This window comes from Tachysurus vachellii, chromosome 13 (genome assembly GCF_030014155.1).
Source record: "Tachysurus vachellii isolate PV-2020 chromosome 13, HZAU_Pvac_v1, whole genome shotgun sequence".
NCBI classification, from domain to species: Eukaryota; Metazoa; Chordata; class Actinopteri; order Siluriformes; family Bagridae; genus Tachysurus; species Tachysurus vachellii.
Window position 1 is genome coordinate 8,412,727 of NC_083472.1, and position 21,766 is coordinate 8,434,492.

The window sequence follows — 21,766 nt, forward strand, 5'->3', positions numbered from 1 at the left end:
TATTTTACAGTTGTCATAGGTTGTTTATTATAAAGGGAAATAGTGACATGGTAAAAATCAATGAGGGTTGCTATTCCATCTGCACTGTTCTGATTGTTTTTTTTTTGGAGGCACAAATCTAATAACCTGAAACAGATGATCCTACACTATTGAAAAATTTTTCTTCTTGCTTTAGGATAATTGCTCTCAAATGTTGTGGCTGATTACTATTGCAAAGGTCACTTGGTATATTTTCATCCACACTTTTAAGTCTTTTTAAGGTTTGTTACTGTCAGAAATGATACAACTTCATGAAAAAGATTTTTTTGTGCATATTACGGGTTTTTATTGGAGTTCAGTTCAAACAGTTGTGTGAACAGCATTTATGCCCAACTAAACATACAATTTATCAAATAAATTTCAATATTAAAATATCAAGTAACGAAACATACAAAGAAAACGTTGCTTTGCAATATTATAGGTTTTCTTTTGCAATAAATATTGTAATATTAAATAGAAAAAAGAAAGGGTGTACAAACTACCCTGTGGAATTTTTTTCAGATGAAGCTATCACTCTAATTAATTAGAAGTAATGTGTTAGATGGAAGTTGTTATTTTTTTCATGTTTTGTGCTCATGCCCACTGCCATGGTAACATGGGAAATCAAGGACTTTCCTAGGGTGGAAGGTTCTGAATGTTGTAAAATTGTTGTTTTTTTGTGGTTTTTGGCAACCAATATTCTATATTATATGTAGAAAACTCTCAGACCAAAATTGCCTTCTGCGTACAAAGACAGTATTTTTTTAAGTATGTAGCATAAAAATGCTAAACAGCAAAATTAAGTTAAACAGAAATAATAGGTCCAGTATGTTTAGAAGGTTGTTGGTGGAAAATGAGCGGTCCATTTACTGTGGGCAATACAATATATAATGGCTAATAAATCATGATCTGTATGGTTCCTTAAGAAATAAAAGCAAGTTTTTCTGAAATCCAAAAGAAGTCACTGAAACAATCAAATAGTATGGTAAATTTTATTCATTCAAAAATCAAAAATTGTTTCTTTGTTGATTGTGTTAGTTTCAAAGTATTAAGGATAGTAGCTAGAATGGAAGGGCTGTCTTTTCGCTCACCTCTGGTCTGCTGACATAGCTGTTTTTGTCTTACAGGATTACAGGGTGAATATTTTCCTGAGACAGCAGTGGAATGACCCTCGACTGGCTTACAGTGAATACCCTGATGACTCCCTTGACCTTGACCCCTCTATGTTGGACTCCATTTGGAAACCGGATTTGTTCTTTGCCAATGAGAAGGGGGCTAATTTCCATGAAGTTACCACTGACAACAAGCTGCTGAGGATCTCCAAAAATGGGAATGTGTTATATAGCATAAGGTGACTTAATTATTTATCATCAAAATCTAAATTGTTACTGCTGGATCTATTCAGAATTCAGTGTATGATATTGCTTATTTTGGCTATTTAGGCTGATTAATTGCTTATTTTTGAACCATAATTTTCATTTCTTATGACAGGACAAGCTAATAATAATTTTGAAGTAGGCTATTATTGTTCATGTATTTACTTGAATTTTGGGAGTATTGAAGTTTTTGTAAACTTTGTTTGAGGCAGAATTCAATCCCCTGACAAAAACAACAGGAGGTAGCAGCTTATGAGTACTGTCAAAGCTACAGGTGTTCTGCCCTTCAGATCCTTCATATCTACAGATCCTATTTCCATTCAACATTAGTGTTTTTTTTTTTCTGATATCACAAGTGTTATTTAAAAACACTACAGAGCACCCTGGTGTCAGCTAGCCTTATTTTGCATTTAGACCTGGCTGTTTTTTGTATTTCAGAGGGTTACTACTAGCAGGTTCCAAGTATTTGAACTTTCCTGTAATCATGGGAACATTGAGTTGGTTCTCACTGTTTTCTTTTAAGTGCATTGTTTGCCAGACTGTTGGTTGTTTTCTCTCTTAAGCATTCTGTATTCTGCCAGGCGTACTAATTCACTAGATGAAGTTTGTGTCTAACGTGCAGTTAAGCAGCTTAGAGTTTCTATTCCCTCTTTATACAATGTACTGTTTACTGCTGAGTTTGTTGTTCTCAATTGGGATTCCTGAAAATACACAGCTCTTATTTTTTATGATGAAAAATGATTCTTTTTTCAATGTTGGAATCTCTTGAAACACAATAATGGGAATCAGCTATGTAGCCACCTCCATAGCACTGACGATCTTACGGATGATGTGTCCAACTCCATCTCTTACGTTGACTGCAGGGTAATACACGTGCCTTGCAATGTTCAGGATATCCCTCCATATATAAAGTCCTCACCATGTTCAGCTGTACTAGTCTTCTAAGACATCTGCTCTACTCCCTCACTCACAAAAAGCAAACCTCAGAAGGCATCTTTCTTCTGGGGCAATATGAACATGAAAATATTCATTGTGTGGGTCACTGCCACATCACCGCATATCCTGGCCTAGGTGTCTCACCACTAGGAGCAAGATGTTGATGAGCTTCCTTACAAGGAAATCATCTTCTCTAGATTAGAGAGTAATACTGTTAATGTGTTACAAGGGCATGCCACACACAGTGCAGTATTGTAAGCTATTACAAAAGCATTGTCGTTGCGTCTGAATTTAGCACAAATCTGGCTATAGTGCTTCATCTGATGACAAACCAGTAATGACTTACAGGCATCAATAACAGACCTGTGGCCCAACCTGACCTGCTCAGGATCTATTATATTAGCTAGAACTTGTGGCATGGAGGTCGGACATGGATGAGCTGGGTGTCCTAATACTTCTCAATAAGATTCATGCCCTGTGGCATAGTAAATTCTGCTGTAACCAGTGTTTGAAAGATAGCATTCAGTGCTGTTGGTTACCTACAGTACTAACATGCTAACATTGTCAGGGTTGCTGGGATCTAAGTCAGACCCTCTGAATTGAATGGTCTTATCTTCTGAGTCACTGATTTAAGCTGAGCCATATCTTCCAAATTTGAATTTGCTTCCAAATAAATTTACCTTCCAGATGTGAAAAACTAGCCAAGTATTTTGTCTAGAATCAGATTGGATTTGAATCAGGGTTTAAATCTGGCAGCTTAGCATGTCTATATTCTCATTGCAGCTCAGTGCACTGGAGACTTGCTCTGTAGTGGATTAGGAGAACCACTCAATGTAAATAAAAAAACAAAAAAGGGGGGCAGGGCTGTTATTTGAAGGGAAAACCAACTGTGAATTAGCAAGTAAGCAGCTAAATTAACAGAATTTGCAATGAACAACACATGGTACGGAAAGTGGAAACCCTTTGGAAAGTGGAAACCCTCCAGTGCACTGAGCTGTAGCAAACAGAATGCTAAGTGTTAGCAAGACTAATATCAGAAGCTAACTCAAAGCTAATGTTGTTCTATAGTATACTTTGAAAATACACTCACTAAGGATGATGAAATGAGATATCAGATCAGATGAGATGAGAGGACAGACAACCTGTAGTGCTAACTGTAAGCACAAATTGCTCATATCGCTCAATCGCACAAATCGCAGATTGCTCCATATGGTGTACATGTGGACCGAAGAAATGTAAAAGATGGTTTTATGACAGCCCTATTTATTGCTTTAGATGAGGACAATGATAAATTAATGGCAAGTACTATTATTAAAAAATGCCATTTATGTCATTATATGAACATATTTTAGAGAGAAAAAAAAACAAAGCTGTAATAAGTTTAATAAAAGGATCTTTTACCACTAGTTTAGTCTGAAGGAAGTGTAGAACTAGTACATGGACAGTAATGCATTTATAGTAGTAAACTCCAATATATTATAAAATATGTACCTTACTGCATTCTTATGTACTCATTTTGAAGGTTTGTAGTTCATTGTGTAGAATGTTAGCCTGGCCTCTATGAACTTGAGGGGTTAAATCAAGCTTTGTGGGCAGGAAGGTAATGTGTATGATCTTGACTTTCATCATTCCTTAACTTGATATCATCAAATGTACACTTCAAATCAGACTGCTTTCGGCTACAAACACCCTCTAAATTGCATCAGGGCTGGTGCACACTTCGATTGCATGCTGGAAAATAGCTGTTATTCTGTGGTAGTGATGCTGTCACAGACCCTGAGAGAGTAGAAATTGTGTGAAGTTCACTAAAGTTAATTTTTACACTAAATTAGGTTCAAGAGAAATAACTTCAGCTGCATGTTTAGGAATGTCTTCTGAGCACTTTTGAATCACTTGTGTATCACTGGTTACATGCAATGCATTTGTTTGTAGGTTCTAACCTCTAAAAGTGGCAGATAAGAGAGGGAATGGTTGAAATTGTGTTTAGAATATAATGTTTGCTTGCAACGCCTGATTTGATTTTTAACAGGATAACGCTGGTTCTGGCCTGTCCCATGGACCTGAAGAATTTCCCGATGGACGTGCAGACTTGCATAATGCAGCTGGAGAGTTGTAAGTATTCCCTGCTCATCACAATGTTGGGGAAGATTTATTCACTGACTCAGAGATGGATGTTTTGCTGGCTCGTAGAGGGAAATAAGGAGCACAGTAATTTACGTGCACCTTAAAGTTGAGTGTGTGGAGAGATGCTGCAAGCTCAGGTTTTTGCCTGCTCCTTGTTTTGCTCTTATTTTAATTATTGTACTTAGGGATTCAGCAGATTCAAGGGGTTGAGCACTTAGCAAAATCTACTTCTTGTTATCTTAACAATCTCTTTATGAGATTATTCCACACAAGTGTTAATTCACTACTTGTTTAACCCTCTCTTTTTCAGTTGGCTACACTATGAACGATCTGATATTTGAGTGGGATGAAAAAGGTGCTGTGCAGGTGGCTGATGGACTGACGTTACCCCAGTTTATCCTGAAGGAGGAGAAAGATTTACGCTACTGCACCAAACACTACAACACAGGTTAGCACCCTCCCAACTCCTGCTGAGGCTGGGAAATATTGTGCACGTGAAGCTCTCTTGCTATTTCTGGAGTGCCAAACCAGCAAAGATGTACATGTATACAGTATATGCAGACCCTCAGCATTTTGCTGTGACCATCTCAATCTCTGGATTTGAACCATATGGGAAGCCTGAGATGTGAGTTGTAGCAGGATGTTTACATACAAAATATACAAAAATATACAAGAAATTACAAGATACCTCTATACCTTCCTCCAACTTTATTAAACAATACAGGATGAAACTCAGTGCTGTCATCATAAAATCTGATACCATTCATGTGTAATTCATTTTACACATCAATGTTTTAGATCCCAAACATTTTTTTGGTGGTGGGGGGCTGAGGCAGTATGATTCCTTTTTTTTTCTTTTCCAAGCAGTGCTGAAAACAGATAATAGTCTCTGGTGGCCGAAGACGCGTCACGGCCATGCTTTGTTTCTCCTTCATGGTCTTTCAGTTGGCTTAAAACCATCTGTCTGGTCATTCTCGCCAGTCAGGAATTGTTACCCTCAAGATAAAGTGGGAATTAGAGTTGAAGGACAATCTACTTGGGATCTAATAAAAAACAGAGCAAAACAGAAGGGACAAAGTGTGTATGTCTCCTTCAGGTATGCTCTTTTAAGAGGAGTAGAATTTGTGCAGAAATAAAGGTCAGAGGAGTGATTTGATCTGTGTGCTGTCTTGTGAAATTGGTAGGCTCATATATGGTCTATAGAGATTCACCACTGCCACAATTGTGACATTATTTTGTCATATATATATATATATCAATAGTTCAATAGCATCAAATTCGGCAGATTTACATTCCCTAAATAAAATGACCTATTTTGGCTCTGCTGGAGAGAGAGAACTAGAAATGAGTCGGAAACGAGTGTCAACTGCCAGCTTGTCTATGAAGAGCTCAGCGATGTCACTTTGTGAGCTTCGTCTATAGTGTAATGGAAGAGTTTAGTATAAGCTTGATTAGAGTAAGATCTCTCTCTCTCTCTCTCTCTCTCTCTCTCTCTCTTTCTCTCCATCTTTTTCTTTGGCTTTTGCTGACTTACTCCTTATATGTGGTTGACAAGCAGATTGCTAAAATATGCTGTCTCTGTCTCCCCTTCTCACCTTTCCATTTAAGCTCAGTGGCAAAACACCAGGGCAAACCCTGAGGGTGCTTCCCTTCTATATATACTTCATCTCCAATCCTCACCCCTCACCTCTCTTCTCTTATTCCACCATTGTTAATGCACTCTTCAAGGGCAAACACTGGCCCTGAAGTTTCATCATTCCAGCTGTATCACTGCACCTCGGTTCTATATAAACTACTGGTATTGATATGTCTTCATTCTGATTTATTAGCTGCAGTCTTGTTTGATTTGCTGAGCACATAATTTGTCTCTGGCATCTGTATATTTTTCTTCCTTCTATCCCGTCTTCCATAGGTATCTGTGACAAAGACAGATCTTAGATATAATTTTCATCGTTGCGCTGGCACCATGTAGTGCCACAATGAATTTAAATGAATAGGGAGGCATCAGTGTGATAACGAATATTGACACTGGTCCCATATTGGCCTGAAATACTAAACTGGTGTTAGAATGGAATTGATATATTTTCCTATCCAATGTTGTTTTATTACATGCAATGAAAGTGTGTGAAGAAAGCTCAATAACAGCCGTGTTGTTTTTGTTTTAATTTGGGAAATCATTTAGACGCAAAATGTTTCTACACGGCAGTTATGTCACCTTAACCTTAGGCGTTCAAAGCATTTTTGTACGATAAAGGCCTGGAATTGTCTTGTTGAAGAAACAAATTCTCAGTGGGAAACCACAATGTGTGTCGAATTATTTTCAAATTACTCTGAATGCTGGCATTTCCACTGTGCTGAAATGTAGCATACCCTGTGCTAAGAAGTATTTTATGGAGTCAGTTAATGTTTTCCAGCTCGTGCTGCCTGTACTGTATGTGGTGTATCTGTACCTTCCACAGAAACAGTAATTTGACACATCTCTCTGCTTGTTGAGGCTGCTGGGAGGAGGTATATTGGCGAAGATATTGTGGGTGATTATGTTTTAAGTGGTGTCTCAGCTTCACTATGTTCCCATATTTCGCTGTCACTTTTTTAAAAACTAATGCAGCATAACTGCTGTATGCTATTTTAGCTTGACACACATCATCCCACTCCCCCAGCAGCCCCTCTATAGGTACATGGAACAGGTGCATTTATTGTACTTGTGTGTGTACGTATGAGGATATGTGCAGAGAGACCTTACTGCACTGTAGCTCACAGTTATGCAAAGTAAATGAATAAATCAACTTTTTTTCCCTGCTTAAACAGTTTCCAAAAAATGTAAACTTACATGGACACAGAAAGAACAAAAATGTTTGCATTTCAAGTCAAGTCAAGAAGCTTTTATTGTCATTTCAACCGTATATAGCTGTTGCAGTACACAGTGAAATGAGAAAACGTTTCTCCAGGACCATGGTGCTACATAAAACAAAGACAGAGCTAAGGACTTAGTACTGTAAGTAGTCCTAGCCACAACCTGGTGCAAACAGTGCAGGACAAGACAAACAAGACAGTGCAGGACAAAAGACAGTGCAAACAAAAAATACAAGACAATACACGAAAGACTATACAGAAAAGACAATAAACAGAAACAGCGCCAACCAGTATAACTACTGTATGTTCAAACAATATTGCTTGTGCAGTAATGCTGGAATGAACACGGTATTATAGCAGCAGTTACCTGAGAATATTGTAAAGGATCGTGCAAAGCAGCATTTCTCATTGTGAATGTGATATACAATCACTGTGCAGTTTATTAGGAACCATTGTACATCTGTTCATTCATACAATTATGTGATAATCCCATCATAATGCTGTGCATAAATTGATGTAGACATGGTTCAAAAGTGTCACTTAATATTAAAATCAAACATGAGATTGGGGCAAAAAGTGATCTCAGTGACCTTGATCATAGCATGGTTGTTGTTGCCAGACAGGCTGGGTTTGAACATTTCAGAAACTGTTGATACTCTGGATGATTTTCACAGATAACTGTCTAAATCAACAACAGCGTCTCTAAATTTACAATAGCATGGAGATCATAATAATTTGGACAGTGAGTGTAAATATTATCAAATAAATTGTATGCACTGAAAACATACTTTGATTTTTAACTTTTGTTTTAATAAGTAGAAATAAAGAAACATTCTTTTTAAATATATTTATTACCAAATAGGGTGGCAGTGTGGCTTAGTGGTTAGCACGTTCGCCTCACACCTCCAGGGTTGGAGGTTCGATTACTGCCTCCGCCTTGTGTGTGTGGAGTTTGCATGTTCTCCCCGTGCCTCGGGGTTTCTTCCGGGTACTCCGGTTTCCTCCCCCGGTCCAAAGACATGCATGGTAGGTTGATTGGCATCTCTGGAAAATTGTCCGTAGTGTGTGATTGCGTGAGTGAACGAGTGTTTGTGTGTGCCCTGCGATGGGTTGGCACTCCGTCCAGGGTGAATCCTGCCTTGATTCCCGATGACGCCTGAGATAGGCACAGGCTCCCTGTGACCCGAGGTAGTTCGGATAAGCGGTAGAAAATGAATGAATGAATGAATGAATTCTGTATTCTAAAACCACAGCAATACAAACATTTTGCACTCTGTATAAATGAAAGAAAAAAATAATGTAATAAAGTTTAAAGAAACAGAATTGTTTAAAAATGTGTAGAATTGGTAGAATTTATGTAGAATGTTGCCGCATAGGATGTAGATCGGATGTTATTTGATTGCTCTTTATTCATGATATCATAATACATTCAATTTACATTCAACATGTGTGAAGATTAATTCATTCAAACATCTTAAGGTTTTCTGCCATGTATGAGGGGAGTCGATGATGATCAGTGATGATAAACATATTTGTCTGGTGTGTGTTCAGGGAAGTTCACATGCATCGAGGCCCGCTTCCATCTGGAGAGGCAGATGGGCTACTACCTGATTCAGATGTATATCCCCAGTCTGCTAATCGTCATCCTGTCCTGGGTGTCCTTCTGGATCAACATGGATGCTGCTCCTGCTCGTGTGGGCCTGGGCATCACCACGGTGCTCACCATGACAACACAGAGCTCAGGCTCCAGAGCCTCTCTGCCAAAGGTCAGTCAAGACAAACTCCATCAGAACTCCACTCGATTAACCTCTCACTTTTCCTCTCTCTCTTTCTCTCTCTCTCTCTCTCTCGCTCTCTCTTATTATCATAACATAGAGTGAAGACTGCATTCATACGCTTTCCTGTAGCTTGTGTTGAAACAGTAGCAGTTCACACCACTTAGTGTGTCTTTGATAAGACTGCTTAGACTGATTAGATATTGACTTGGACTGCATAAAGGAGTAAGTCAAGGCGACCCGACTTTTGAAGATGATTTGCCAGTTATTTAGGAGACTTTATCAGTTTCATGATAAAGACTTGCTAATTGACCATGTATTGATTTACTAATAGATATATAAATTTACTTGGGACAGTCGATTTAGAATTTTCTTTGTTTTATGCTAGACAGAGAGAATACATGACTGTACCAGAAATGAACTAACCGATGATTCTAATCAGTAAATCTGCCTAATTGTGAGTCTCTGTCCAATGGTGACAGCATGTAAAATTACATGTAACCATTTATGTCATCGTGTTTCTCAGCCACTTATTATATTATTATAATAATTATAATCAATATAAAATGTATAGGATTACGACTTAACTTTAGTGAAGCCTATGTTATACAATGATTCAGTCTACAGTAAAGTTAATTTTGTTTACTATTTTGTTCTTTAGATTGTTTAAAATGTTGTTTCTATTTGTGAGGAATTTAGCCTTATCGTTCTTTCTCTCTCGCTCTTTGTTTGGTTCACTGGATTTGGAGATTAAGCTGTGAATTTGAATTGGTCTCCTCAACCTCCTTCTCCTCAGCTCTTGAAAGAATCTCTTCCATACAATTCTGGTCATGCTAATCATGATTACAGCAGAGCCGCATCTGCATGCACCCACAGAACACACAGAACACTCCAGTGCATGAAATTGCTCCCTTAGTGATGGTCATGGATAGAAATGAAACCATTCAGCCCGATTCCTACCACATACTTTCACTTCATCAAGATTCTGCTCTCTTTCAGGCTTGTTTGACAACCTTGACCCAAGCAGTGATGTACATTAATAATTCAGTTTCACCAGAAGAGTAATACAGGCCGATATTTTAGTGCCATATGAATGAAGGAGCAATGACGAGAAATGCTGGCCCTCGTAAGGATATGATTATGACTTAATTAATGATAGTGCAGTTTGATAGAAATTGGTATTTTCTAAGTGCAATTAACTCACTTAAGTATATTCTACATGATCCATACATACTACTTTATTAGATATTGAAATAAATAATATATATTTATATTTATTTTTAAGTAATAATAATTGTCACATCTAGGCTAATTCATAAATAAGAGTTCATCAGTAACTTTCTAGCGAAAAATTAAAATCTTTTTTCAGCTTTGCTATTATTATTTTTATACAATGACAAACTAAAAAGTATAAAGAGCACAAATGTCCTCATGATCCATGCATCTTTGAATCAAGACATAGCTTAATTGTTTTCCAAACTGGGCTTAAGGCTTAGTCATTGTCTGGTTATAAATCATGCTCTAAGAGGCAGACTTGTGAAGAGTTAGGAGTAATAACACCTTAAAATTTAACCTTGCTCTGTTTTATTCAATGACGCTTCAATTTGGGGCAGAATAAAATAGGAAACTGCTTTCTAACTCCTTGCTTTATGGCCTTATTGAAATTGTTTAATAAAATTGTTCCATTTTATGACACATGGTGCCATTTTAAAAGAGCAATTGCCTCAGATGTGAATTGTGTCTAAGGAAATGACTTAAGATGACTCTACAGTGACAAGCTAACTTTACTGGACCTCATTGCTAACACGTGTCTTTGTTTCCTAACACGGGCTGCAGGTCTCCTATGTGAAGGCCATTGACATCTGGATGGCTGTGTGCCTGCTGTTTGTCTTCTCGGCTCTGCTGGAATATGCTGCTGTCAACTTTATCGCTCGCCAGCACAAAGAGCTGCTGCGCTTCCAGAGGAGGAGGCGACACCTAAAGGTGACCGAACACACACACACACACACACACACACACACACACACACACACACACACACAGAAGTGAATGGGATCTTACAGTGAACTTGACACAGAACTCAAAAAATTATAATAATAAAAATAGGGCAATTTAAAGGTCTGTCTTTGAGAGACATTAAATACCTACATTGAAGGAACAAAAATGAACAAACACACAAACACCCAGACACAATTTCCTTTACATATCTTTGTTGTCATTATTGTTGTCCTTTTGGGCTGACCAATGTTCAGTGTTACCGCAGCAGACCATACTATCTGAACCTTTATGATTTTGGCACAGGTTTTTATGCCGGATGCCCTTCCCTTAAATAACCATACACTCTGCCCAGTGATGGCTTGTGGGATAGGACAGGTGTCTGTGTAGCATATGTGTGTGCATTTGATTTGATCTGTTTCATCTGTTGGTGAAGCCTCCTGTTTAACTCATTTTTAAAAGCCTTTATAAATAAAAAAGCTAGCAAAATGAGTAGTGTGTGTCTGATAAGCTGCTAATTAACTTGCTCACTTTCACAGAGAATTGCAGTGACAGTGGAATATCTAGACTTATCAAAAAAAAAGGAGAAACCTTTTTTTTTTTTTTTTTTTTTACAAATGTTTATACAATAGGATTGTTAAACCTTAGTTAAACCTTTATACAATATAATACTACAGCACTGTGTGAACATGACTGGCACTAAAACATATAAGTTTGAGATGTTAGTCCTGTTTATTGGTCATTGATTTTCACTGATTGGTAGTAGGTTGTGAGGTTCCACCTCTTTAAGAGTACACACCAGTCATCATATGGAGAAGCTGCATCTCTAGACAGGACAAGAAAAAGCACACTGTCCTATAATATTTGAATTATTTATTTTTTCATAAACCCGTCAATGTCCCCTGCAAATAGTTGCATTAAATGAACAAACAGCACAAACCAGTCAGTTATTTGATCATTTGCTTTGCTAAATGATTGAATTTTACCAAGAATAATAAATAACAATATAGACACCTTTGTACAGTACATTTAATATATAGATACATTTCATTGCAACATTGCAATGAAATGTTAGGGGTAGTCTGAGCTTCCCTTGCAGCATTAAAGCAATTGCCTTTTTTTGTATTTACCCATCTTGAAGCTTTGAAATTGACAGCAAATTTGCAATTATGTAAAATAGCCAGTTAGGGGTGGTGATTGGTGGTTAAAATGCCATTATAACCATTAACACAAACACTTTTTGTTTTTATTAGGCTATATTTGAATTTCCCCACTCTATAGGATATTCTTATCCTAAGTTTAAGTGTAATACATACAATGTATGTATTACAGGGTACTTTCACACCCTTACTCATTTAATCATTCAAACACATGTTTATAGTATAAACCTAGTATAAGAAAAAGAATATGCTATATGTTGGGATTGGTAGAATATAGTCTAATAAATATAATATGTATATATTTATAACTGAGCTTTAAAATATGATCAGATGTGATGGTCAGAAGGTGTTGATTAATTTAAAAAATATATGATAAAAAGAAAACGTTAAAAAAAGTAGTCATTGATAGGGTGGAGTTTTTTCTAGACTATATATATATATATATATATATATATATATATATATATATATATATATATATATATATATATATATATCTTTATACAAGGAGAGACAGTGAAATTCTTTCTTCACATATCCCAACTTTGGAAGTTGGGGTCAGAGCACAGGGTCATCCATGATGCAGCGCCCCACGAGCAGGGAGGGTTAAGGGGCTTGCTCAAAAGCCCAACAGTGGCAGCTTAGCAGTGCTGGGGCTTGAACCCCAACCCAGAGCCTTAACCACATGAGCCATCACTGGCTTAGCTGCAATAATATCATTTACAGGAACTAACATATTTTATGGATGTTCCCCAGAATTAAATAGAATTATATACAGGTAAATGATGTTCATTAATAAATCAAAATTTGTAATGTGCGATGCAATTATAGAGGGGAAAAAATATGTGCAATATGTGCTCTTACAGGAAAATAATTGTAATAAACGTAAAGGTGACAACAGTAAAAGCATGCTCCATAATTTTATTCCTTACATATTAGACTCTCTGTGAACATTCACATGACCCTGTGCTGTAAACATAAATATGGTAGAATAAACTGAGCAGTAATAGTTATATATTAACATAACAGAGAAATACACTGTTTTTAACCTCCGACTGAAGACTTACTCACTCTTATCCTGAGCACAACATACAGTCTAAGCAATAATAATAATTACTATGAGCCTAATGTGAAACCTCCTTATAGCTATAACTACTGTCAGAGCTGTTAGCTTGAATAAAAATTGTTAATTTAAGAAGCTTAGTTACTTGGAGTGCAGCTTTCTACCTTCTTGCAATCCTGTCAGGACAAACAATTGTTGATCAGTGGTGTTCGGTATTATCTCGAAAGAGCCGGTGTAATTGCAGGTTTCATTCAGTCAAGCAGGAGCCACCCCTGTTTCCTTTTGTTTCATCAGTTCATCCTGGCCTTTAAATAATTATCAGGTGGATGAAAGCCTGCAGCCACAACTGTACTTTTTAGATAAGATTGGTAAAGATTTCTGCTGGACATCTACTTCTAATTACCCATATTACAATTAATTACAGACATACTCAAAGCGTTTTCTTGCAGTATACACAATCGCTTAGGGTCTCCTAATATCTAAATAAAAACAACAATCATATGGCAAAAAACTTTAAGGATCAGCACAAAGAAGCAGCAATCACAAATTGTTTAATCATCATTAAAAATATATGGATTTTGTCATTTTTTTCTGTTTTTCTGCTTCCAGTTTGTTGATGTAATTGAAATGGAGAAAATTAGCGGCAAACTATCCAGCTAGTATCTAGAGGAAGAATTGTTAGGCATTAACACATTAACTTGCTAGATTGTTACTACTAGCTATAACAACAGTGTGCTGATGACCTTTTATTTATTTTATTCACATAATTTACTTGTTTAGGGATTTATTTCCGTGTGAATATATTTCTTGTTAGGTTGTTTTAAGTTGATTGTTTTAAAATGTTTTTCTAAATGCTACCTCTATAGTGCAGTGTAGGTGAGGGGCCCTCAAATATTGCCTAGGGCCCTCAAATATCCAGAACTTGTCCTGCAAATACTGCCTCAGGTCCTAATTGTGCCCAATGCATATGATTGCCCAGAAAACTGCAGGGACAAAAACCCATACACAATACTGTATGTTATGACTATACCACTAAATATAGGACATTAGATCACTCTAATCCTGTTATATTTTATCACATATAGCCAAGATTCTTTTTATAGAACTAATGGAATCTTTAAACCCCCTGTAGCCTATTGTAGCAACAGTATTATAATATCAATTTAAAATACTATTAATACAAATCCTTAAGCTGTATATTGCTAAATCCGATGAAGTGTAAAGAGTCTCATTAGAAAACTGGTGGAAAGCTGAAAGATAGCTGCTCCTTAAGCTCGCACGTCTCTGTGCTTTGCAATGTAAGGGTTTACAATGATTCCCGGAGCATCAAAAAAAAAAATAGAGCTCTACCTAAACCTTGAATCCTACAGAGATCCATAACCGGATATGTTAAGATAACAACAATGTACTCTTCTCCAAGCTCTCTCCAGGGAAATCCATCGCAGAGAAAGTACACGACTGGTGTTGATTTCACCCTGCATTATTCACCAGTTACCTGCTAAAAGCACACACTGCAAATCCTGCAAATGTTGCATATCCACTACAGAATGCAATCGTTTGCACAAGGTTGTGGAAAAAGTGATGTTTCTAGAAATATTGATGTTTGCATTTTAGCAGAATTAAGAACTAGAAGTTGTTTAGGAATGTGCAGAGGATATAAAATATTAGATACAAAACATAATAAAAGAACAAAACATTCAGTTAGAGAATTAATTCTATAATTGATATTCTGGCATACTATTTAAAAAATTCTTAAAATATAAAATATGCTTGTTATGTTATCTTATGCATGGCACTTACTTATATAGAGTTAATTTTTTTACCTACAACTCACTGCTAACAACGGGCCTCATTTTTCAAGCTTGATACAAATGTATGTATTTCTAAGTTGTTCATGTATTCATGAAAATCTCCTAAATTGGGGGAAAAAACATTCATATCCTACTTGTGTGTTTGTAAATATATACATAAGAAGACCAGCTAATATAAACCATGACTGATCAACTTGATCGACAAGTCATAGAATTTGGGTAGATTAGTGCACTTTTATATATTTAATATACTGTCATGGATTATTTGCTTGTTTTACAATGTTTACACCGTCTAGCAGACCCTTTTATACAAAAAAGACATCCTTATGCCACTCCATTAGATTAGCGACTAAGAAAACAAATATCAAGCCCAGTCATTTTATATGATTGGCTTAAATAAAAGAATATGAAAAATAAACCAAGCGATAACACAAGCTAATTTAAGACAAATAAATAATTTTATGATAAAAGACACAGCCTTGACTGGTGAGCCGTAAACCGTAAAAAATGCCTCAGAAAACAGAAGTTTTAGTGCTTATTTTAGTGGCAGTAGTAGTAGTATTAACATTAAATATTCTTACGTTTATTTTAGTCACATAGAAGTGAGTCAAAACAACATCCATTTCAGCTTGCCATTTTTTACCATGATGGTTCATTTGATTCTTTATTCCCTAATTAGAGATTTGTGAGGTTCACTACATGCAAATGCGCTGTATTGGGTATGTTCATTTCACTTAACCAAACTATGCACACAACTATGAAGAAAATCTGCTTTCCTGAAGGTTTTGTAGAACTGGTATAATATGTACTAAAATGTATTATACTTTTCGGATAAGCGGTAGAAAATGAGTGAGTGAGAGTGAGTGAGTGTATTATACTTTACTGAAAGATTGATAAATATGGCCCATTGCATATCAAATAAAAGAAGATCTTCTCTCTCTCTCTCTCTCTCTCTCTCTCTCTCTCTCTCTCTCTCTGTCTCTGTCTGTCTCACTCTCTCTCTCTCTGATAATGCTGGGTAATCTGATCAGTTCCTGTTTTGTGGGTGTGTTGTGGGGAATTTATAGAGAATAGCTTGAGTAAATGAAGTAATTTGAAATGTAGAGAAGGAAACAAATGAGGCTCCCGGTGAGTTCAGTGCTTAAACAGATGTGTATGGATTTACACATCAAGGATAGATGATGTATTGAAAAACGCAATTCAAAATACAATGCAAAGTGAAATAATGCAGACATGAGTATGTCCTGTTTAAAGTACTGAGAAAAGTACGCTTAAGTAAAAGTATTGATCATGTGTCAAAATCTCAATTAGTGTCTCTAGAAAAAGTAAAAGATTTGATACTTTTAAATGCACTCAAGTATTAAAAAGTAAATATGGATTTTTTTTAAACATTGTTAGTTACACTTTTGTAAGTTATACTGTTAGAATATGATTTGATCTGAAAACATCATTAAGTTTCTGTAAGTTTGTAATGATTACCATTAGGTAGAATTTGACTTGCTGCCTAGCCAGTTATATTAGCTTCTGGAACCGATGCTAGTCTAACTTTAGCAACAAATACATTCTAATGTAGTGTTTTCATAGACAGATGTTGTTAGCACTTAATTGCTTACTCCATCATATTGAAACATTTTAATGAGCTAGTGGCAGGGTGGCTAGTCACAGATAGCCAGAGCTCTAACTACATTGTGTAGCACGACAAGGTCATGGTCTAATTTTCATGATACACGATTTTTGATTCTTTTTTTTTCTACATCCATAAAATTGATTGGCTTTTAAACTGAAATGATCGGATGCTAAACTGAGCCACTGTATTGGTGATGAGCTGGATTATAGCAGAAGAGATCTTTAATTAAGAATACAAGTAGTTTATTAGAGAAAAACTCAATTAAAATATAGAAAAATAATACTTAAGTATAGTATACCACTGATTAAAGATTGTCTACGCCTCTTCATGAATTTGAATAAATAGATTTGCAAACCTTTGATGAACATCTACTTTGCAAATTTTAAGTATTATCTCATTATTTCAAGAAATATGAATACAGTTTTGGCTTTCTGGTAAAAAGCTTGCAAAATGTTAATTATTAATTTGCACACGCAGTCATTCCTAACACGACTTTGAGGCAGCAGTAAATCATCTTAGTGCTAAATTCGTCTCTGCATAGGGGCCACACTGCGTCTTGTTATTTTAGTTTAAAACTCCCCAAATTACGCTTAACACAAAAAAAACATGGATGTTACGTGTTACTGTATAGACCGTTTTTTACTTTTGGTGTTACACATGTTGCAATTACATGTCTAAAAACATGTTCACCAGCATTGAAATATAATTTTTTGTAGCATTTAAATAGATTTTTTGTTAGTGTATTTTATATAATTCTATAATATTAAAAAATGAAACACCTTTCTTGCCCATTCTCTTTTGCCTTTTGTTCAATATAAAAAATTATGATAATACTACATATATCATAATTAACATATAATGTGTGCTTCTAGTAAGTGTTCGCTAATAATAATACTCCAGTTGTGTGCTACAGCCATTTGGATATTCTATACAAGAGTGTAGAACTTATAGCATCCAAGGCACAAAATGGCTGTGTATGTTGTTGGTGTAGTGTCCCAGTCGTCCGGCGGGGCGCAGTGACATGATCAATGTGGAGCAGACTGAGCGGTAGCAGCAGGGTTGCTACATTTTCACCACCTCCCTTAATGAAGTTCCCTGGCAGAGGTGATCCACAGCTGGGCTCAAGCTTTCCATTGCACCTTGCAGGGGTCATCATTCACACTGGCTGTTGCAGCTCGGTGCTGTTATGAGAGCTCACTCTACTCCTATTGACTTGCTGCCTCACAGAGTAGACGCAGGATTCCCCCTGCTGGACACACACTAGTGGAGTACAAGCATTTCCGGGTGGAAACGTTGAAACAGCTTTAGAAGAGGTTTTTAGATAAGTGAAGCCGCATTGCACAATAAGTAGCTCCAAAATGTCCACAGTGTTTATTACAAGTCACATACAATACAGGTGTGCATACAAACACACACCTATGTTTACATTTAATTTCATCTTATAGATAAGAATACTTACTGCATTTCTAGAATTTCTTTTGTAATGGCCATTAAGAAAGTACAATTTGTAGTAAAATAACCCCAAAAATAGATCCCTGCAGATGTGTAATTTTAGCACACATTCTGGTTTAACCATCAAGCTCAGACTATCGGAACAGTGAGCTCTGTAGTCACACAAGGGACACGACAGGGTACACGAGACTTTCACTTGTCCCCAGCTGCTCCACATTATGCTCATCCAGAGCGTTAATAACTAACTGAAAGGCTTTTGTCTGAAGCCTTTGCCTTGCTAAGTGAGGATTAGGGAGTATCTAACTGATGGTGATCAATCACCTTGTTAGTGTTGATTGCTGCTCAAATGGAGCACTCAATCTGAATATTCTTCTTTCTTCTATCCCAGGCTTGTCTGTTTACCCATCCTGAGCACATACACGGCTGAGGAGCGTTTATGTAAATAAGAATGGAGAGATCACTAAGCCACTGTTTTAGGTTGCAGTGTCCTCAGATGGAGAGCACTGTAGTGAGTAGAATTTGTGACTTGTGGTTCTGATCATTATAGTGGGATTAGGTGAAGTGTGTAATGTGTGCTGAAGGGATGAATAAGTAGCAGCACGTTGCATGATGGAGTGAGATTGATTTGCGCACTGAGGAAAAACTCATGGAACCCAAGAGTAAAGTGCCTGTTTGTTTGGATATTTTGCTTCTTTTTCCAGCATAACTGAAATAATTAATTTGAGTTATTGGCTTCAAGTGGATTTCAAACCAGTAACAATAACTCATTTTGGAAACATATATTCACAACAGAATCATAATTGTAACATAGATTTGAATAATCCATGCTTATTTTATTCCATTTCATTTGTTGTAAATGCAGTGCAATCATATGCAGAAGCACACAATAACCGATAGAAATCTCAGAGGTTCGAGACGTTATGCAGAGGCTGAGAGTGCAGATATAAACAGAATTTATTATGCATAGTCCCAGTCTTCAAATTGCTTACAAAAAGCTTTCCTAGGAGCATTGTGACGTGCAAAATATATTAAAACGCATATGCGATAAAAGCCTTGACTTGACTGTCACATAGTCGGATGTTTTATACGTGATATTAATGACGTGCGCTCAGTCGAGGCTTTACACGCCTCAGTCCCAAGAAAAATGATGGATGGTGGCTAAAAGACCCAAGAGGTACATGGTACCAGATGCTCATGCCTCTGAAACGCAGAAGTAAGCTGCATTCTAATGGTTGGTGAGGAAATTGTATTTGAGAAGGAGCTCTTAAGGATATGTATAGCTTTTTCGTCCTGTTGTCAGCCAGCGAGGTTGGGAGGAAGACTTGGCATATTGCGTTGTTTGTTATTGGCGGCTTTTTAATTACGGAGGGAGCTAATGAATCCGGCAAAACTGCGAAGGACAAAGCACGGGAGTGATGCAGCACCGCAGCCCTGCACCTCTTTATGGCACCATGTCACGTCTCCATGCCAGCACATTAATCATATGGCAGCAGGAATAAAGAAAGCATCAGTAATGGGTACAAATGGTGCGGCACTCAAGGACGATGCAAGGTCGAAGCACCCAGCATCACAGAGAAACCTGTGCACTAAACTGGGGGCAAAGGAAATTCCATGATACACACACAGGGACACACACACACACACACACACACACACAGATAAATACATCTGGCAATGTTCTTCCATTTTCTCCTACACACATTTAATGATAGAAATGGAATAGCAAGAAGGCAAGGACAAAAAGAGGGTGAAAAAGAGGCAACTAAAAATGGAGCCCTGAAGAAAAAAAATTGGCTGGTCGTTCACTAAAGGGAAACAGACTCCACCACACCATATCTCGGTTCTCAGTGTTACATGTTTATATCTGGGCACCAAGCATCACCCAAAGATAAGTACTCTGCTTTGCATTACCAATTTGTGCTTTAGCAAGTAGTGAAACATCGATGCGTACCGAAATGTAATTAATCTTGGCACTTGCTATGGGTTTGCATATATTAAGCATCTGCTCAGTCTCGAATAAGCCTGAGCAAAGGTAGTGTGGTTGTTCCATTAATTCACGTAAAAATGAATGCCATCTATCACACCTTTGGCTCTCTTAGACCTACCTGTTATGTCAATAATTAATACCCATAAACACACCTAGTCTCACAAGTTGGCAGGTACAGCATAAGATCAACCATATAGAATTAAAGTCAGTAACAGAACACCTATCAGTGTATTGAAGCTGTATATCTCTGTCCAAATTTATAGATCAGTAGCATGTGTTTTTAAATGGTTTTTGAATTATAATAATATACACTAGATGATTCGTCTTTTTCATTATGAAACTGTTTGTGGCTCAATTTTTTAATAAATATATTTCTAACACAGTGCTTTAACATTGATAACATTTATAACACGGTTACAATTGAGACTAATAAGATTAAAAAATGAAATGTTTTAGCATGACTAATCCCTGTCACATTTCTTTTTACACTCTTACTTGCAATATGTATCTCCTTAGAAAACTGAAATATTTTACTTAAGTATGCTTTTTAAATATTCAATGTTGTGACAAATATAAAATAAAAAGAGATGGCTCTCTGTAACAAACATGGAATATGTCTCAGACCCAGGACGTCAGAACATATGGTTGGTGTGAGTATAAAACACTGCATTAAATTACATCTTAGCAAGTGAATATAGCTTAAATACAGCCAAACTGACTTGAACCTGTCTGGACTTTTCTACACAACACCTACAACAACATCTGTACTTTATTCATATTAACCATACTGTTCTGACACCACTCTGTAGGTGTTCTATTTAAATATTTTCTGTATATTTTGCATTTCCTACATATATAGGTAAATTCTATTTTTACTGTTATTTAATTATTATTCTAATTTTTCCTTTTTGTATCTGTATGACTGTCAAAAAAGCAATTCACTGCATGTTGTACTGTGTATGGTTGTCAGTGTGTTTTTAGACATTTTCCTCATTTCCAACTTTACATTTTCTTATTCTATATTTGCTTTGTTCTAGAACTAAATGCTTAAAATGATCTGCCAATGGAACAAGCTTGACATTTTGGGAAACTGATTTTAACTGTTTTTACCAGAGGCTGAAAAATGAAAAGTTTTGGTTGTGCCCATATTCAGCATTGAATTTTGAGCATGTCACACTCCACAGTGGTGGTTAATGTCTCATGAGAGAGAGAGTAGAATTTGTTGTTTTTCATGAGTATTTCTGTTTTTACCTAGTCTAGTAGGGGCAATATATTTATAGAAAAGTTCCTAAAAAAGAAAAAGAGGGTATTATTTTCACACAAATGTTTCTATCTTTAAAGTAAATGATGATATCAAACCCATTGCTGATCTCTGAGATGCCCCAAGTGTTGTTCATAAGCACCTAGAATTTTAAGGTGTTATCTTCAACGAATAAAATTCACACTGAAAGCCAAGAGTGTCTTAACTAATTTTATAGTGTCTTGATGCCATAAAAGAATTCATTTGTTTATACTAATTGACAATGTCCAATGACTTTCAACCGGCGAAATGAAACACCAGTGTACTGGTAAAAAAGGTTAAGTAGGTT

At 36.5% G+C, this 21,766-nt stretch overlaps 1 protein-coding gene across 2 annotated transcripts in view; it reads left to right on the plus strand.

The window, feature by feature from the left end:
• glra1 (glycine receptor, alpha 1) overlaps nucleotides 1-21,766 on the plus strand; it is a 48,904-nt gene that overhangs the window by 23,247 nt on the left and 3,891 nt on the right. For both annotated transcript variants that reach the window (XM_060885754.1, XM_060885755.1), the window contains 5 exons: nucleotides 1,146-1,369; nucleotides 4,360-4,442; nucleotides 4,765-4,902; nucleotides 8,859-9,073; nucleotides 10,919-11,065. In XM_060885754.1, the coding sequence (XP_060741737.1) occupies nucleotides 1,146-1,369; nucleotides 4,360-4,442; nucleotides 4,765-4,902; nucleotides 8,859-9,073; nucleotides 10,919-11,065 (807 nt within the window). The remainder of the gene's footprint in view (nucleotides 1-1,145; nucleotides 1,370-4,359; nucleotides 4,443-4,764; nucleotides 4,903-8,858; nucleotides 9,074-10,918; nucleotides 11,066-21,766) is intronic.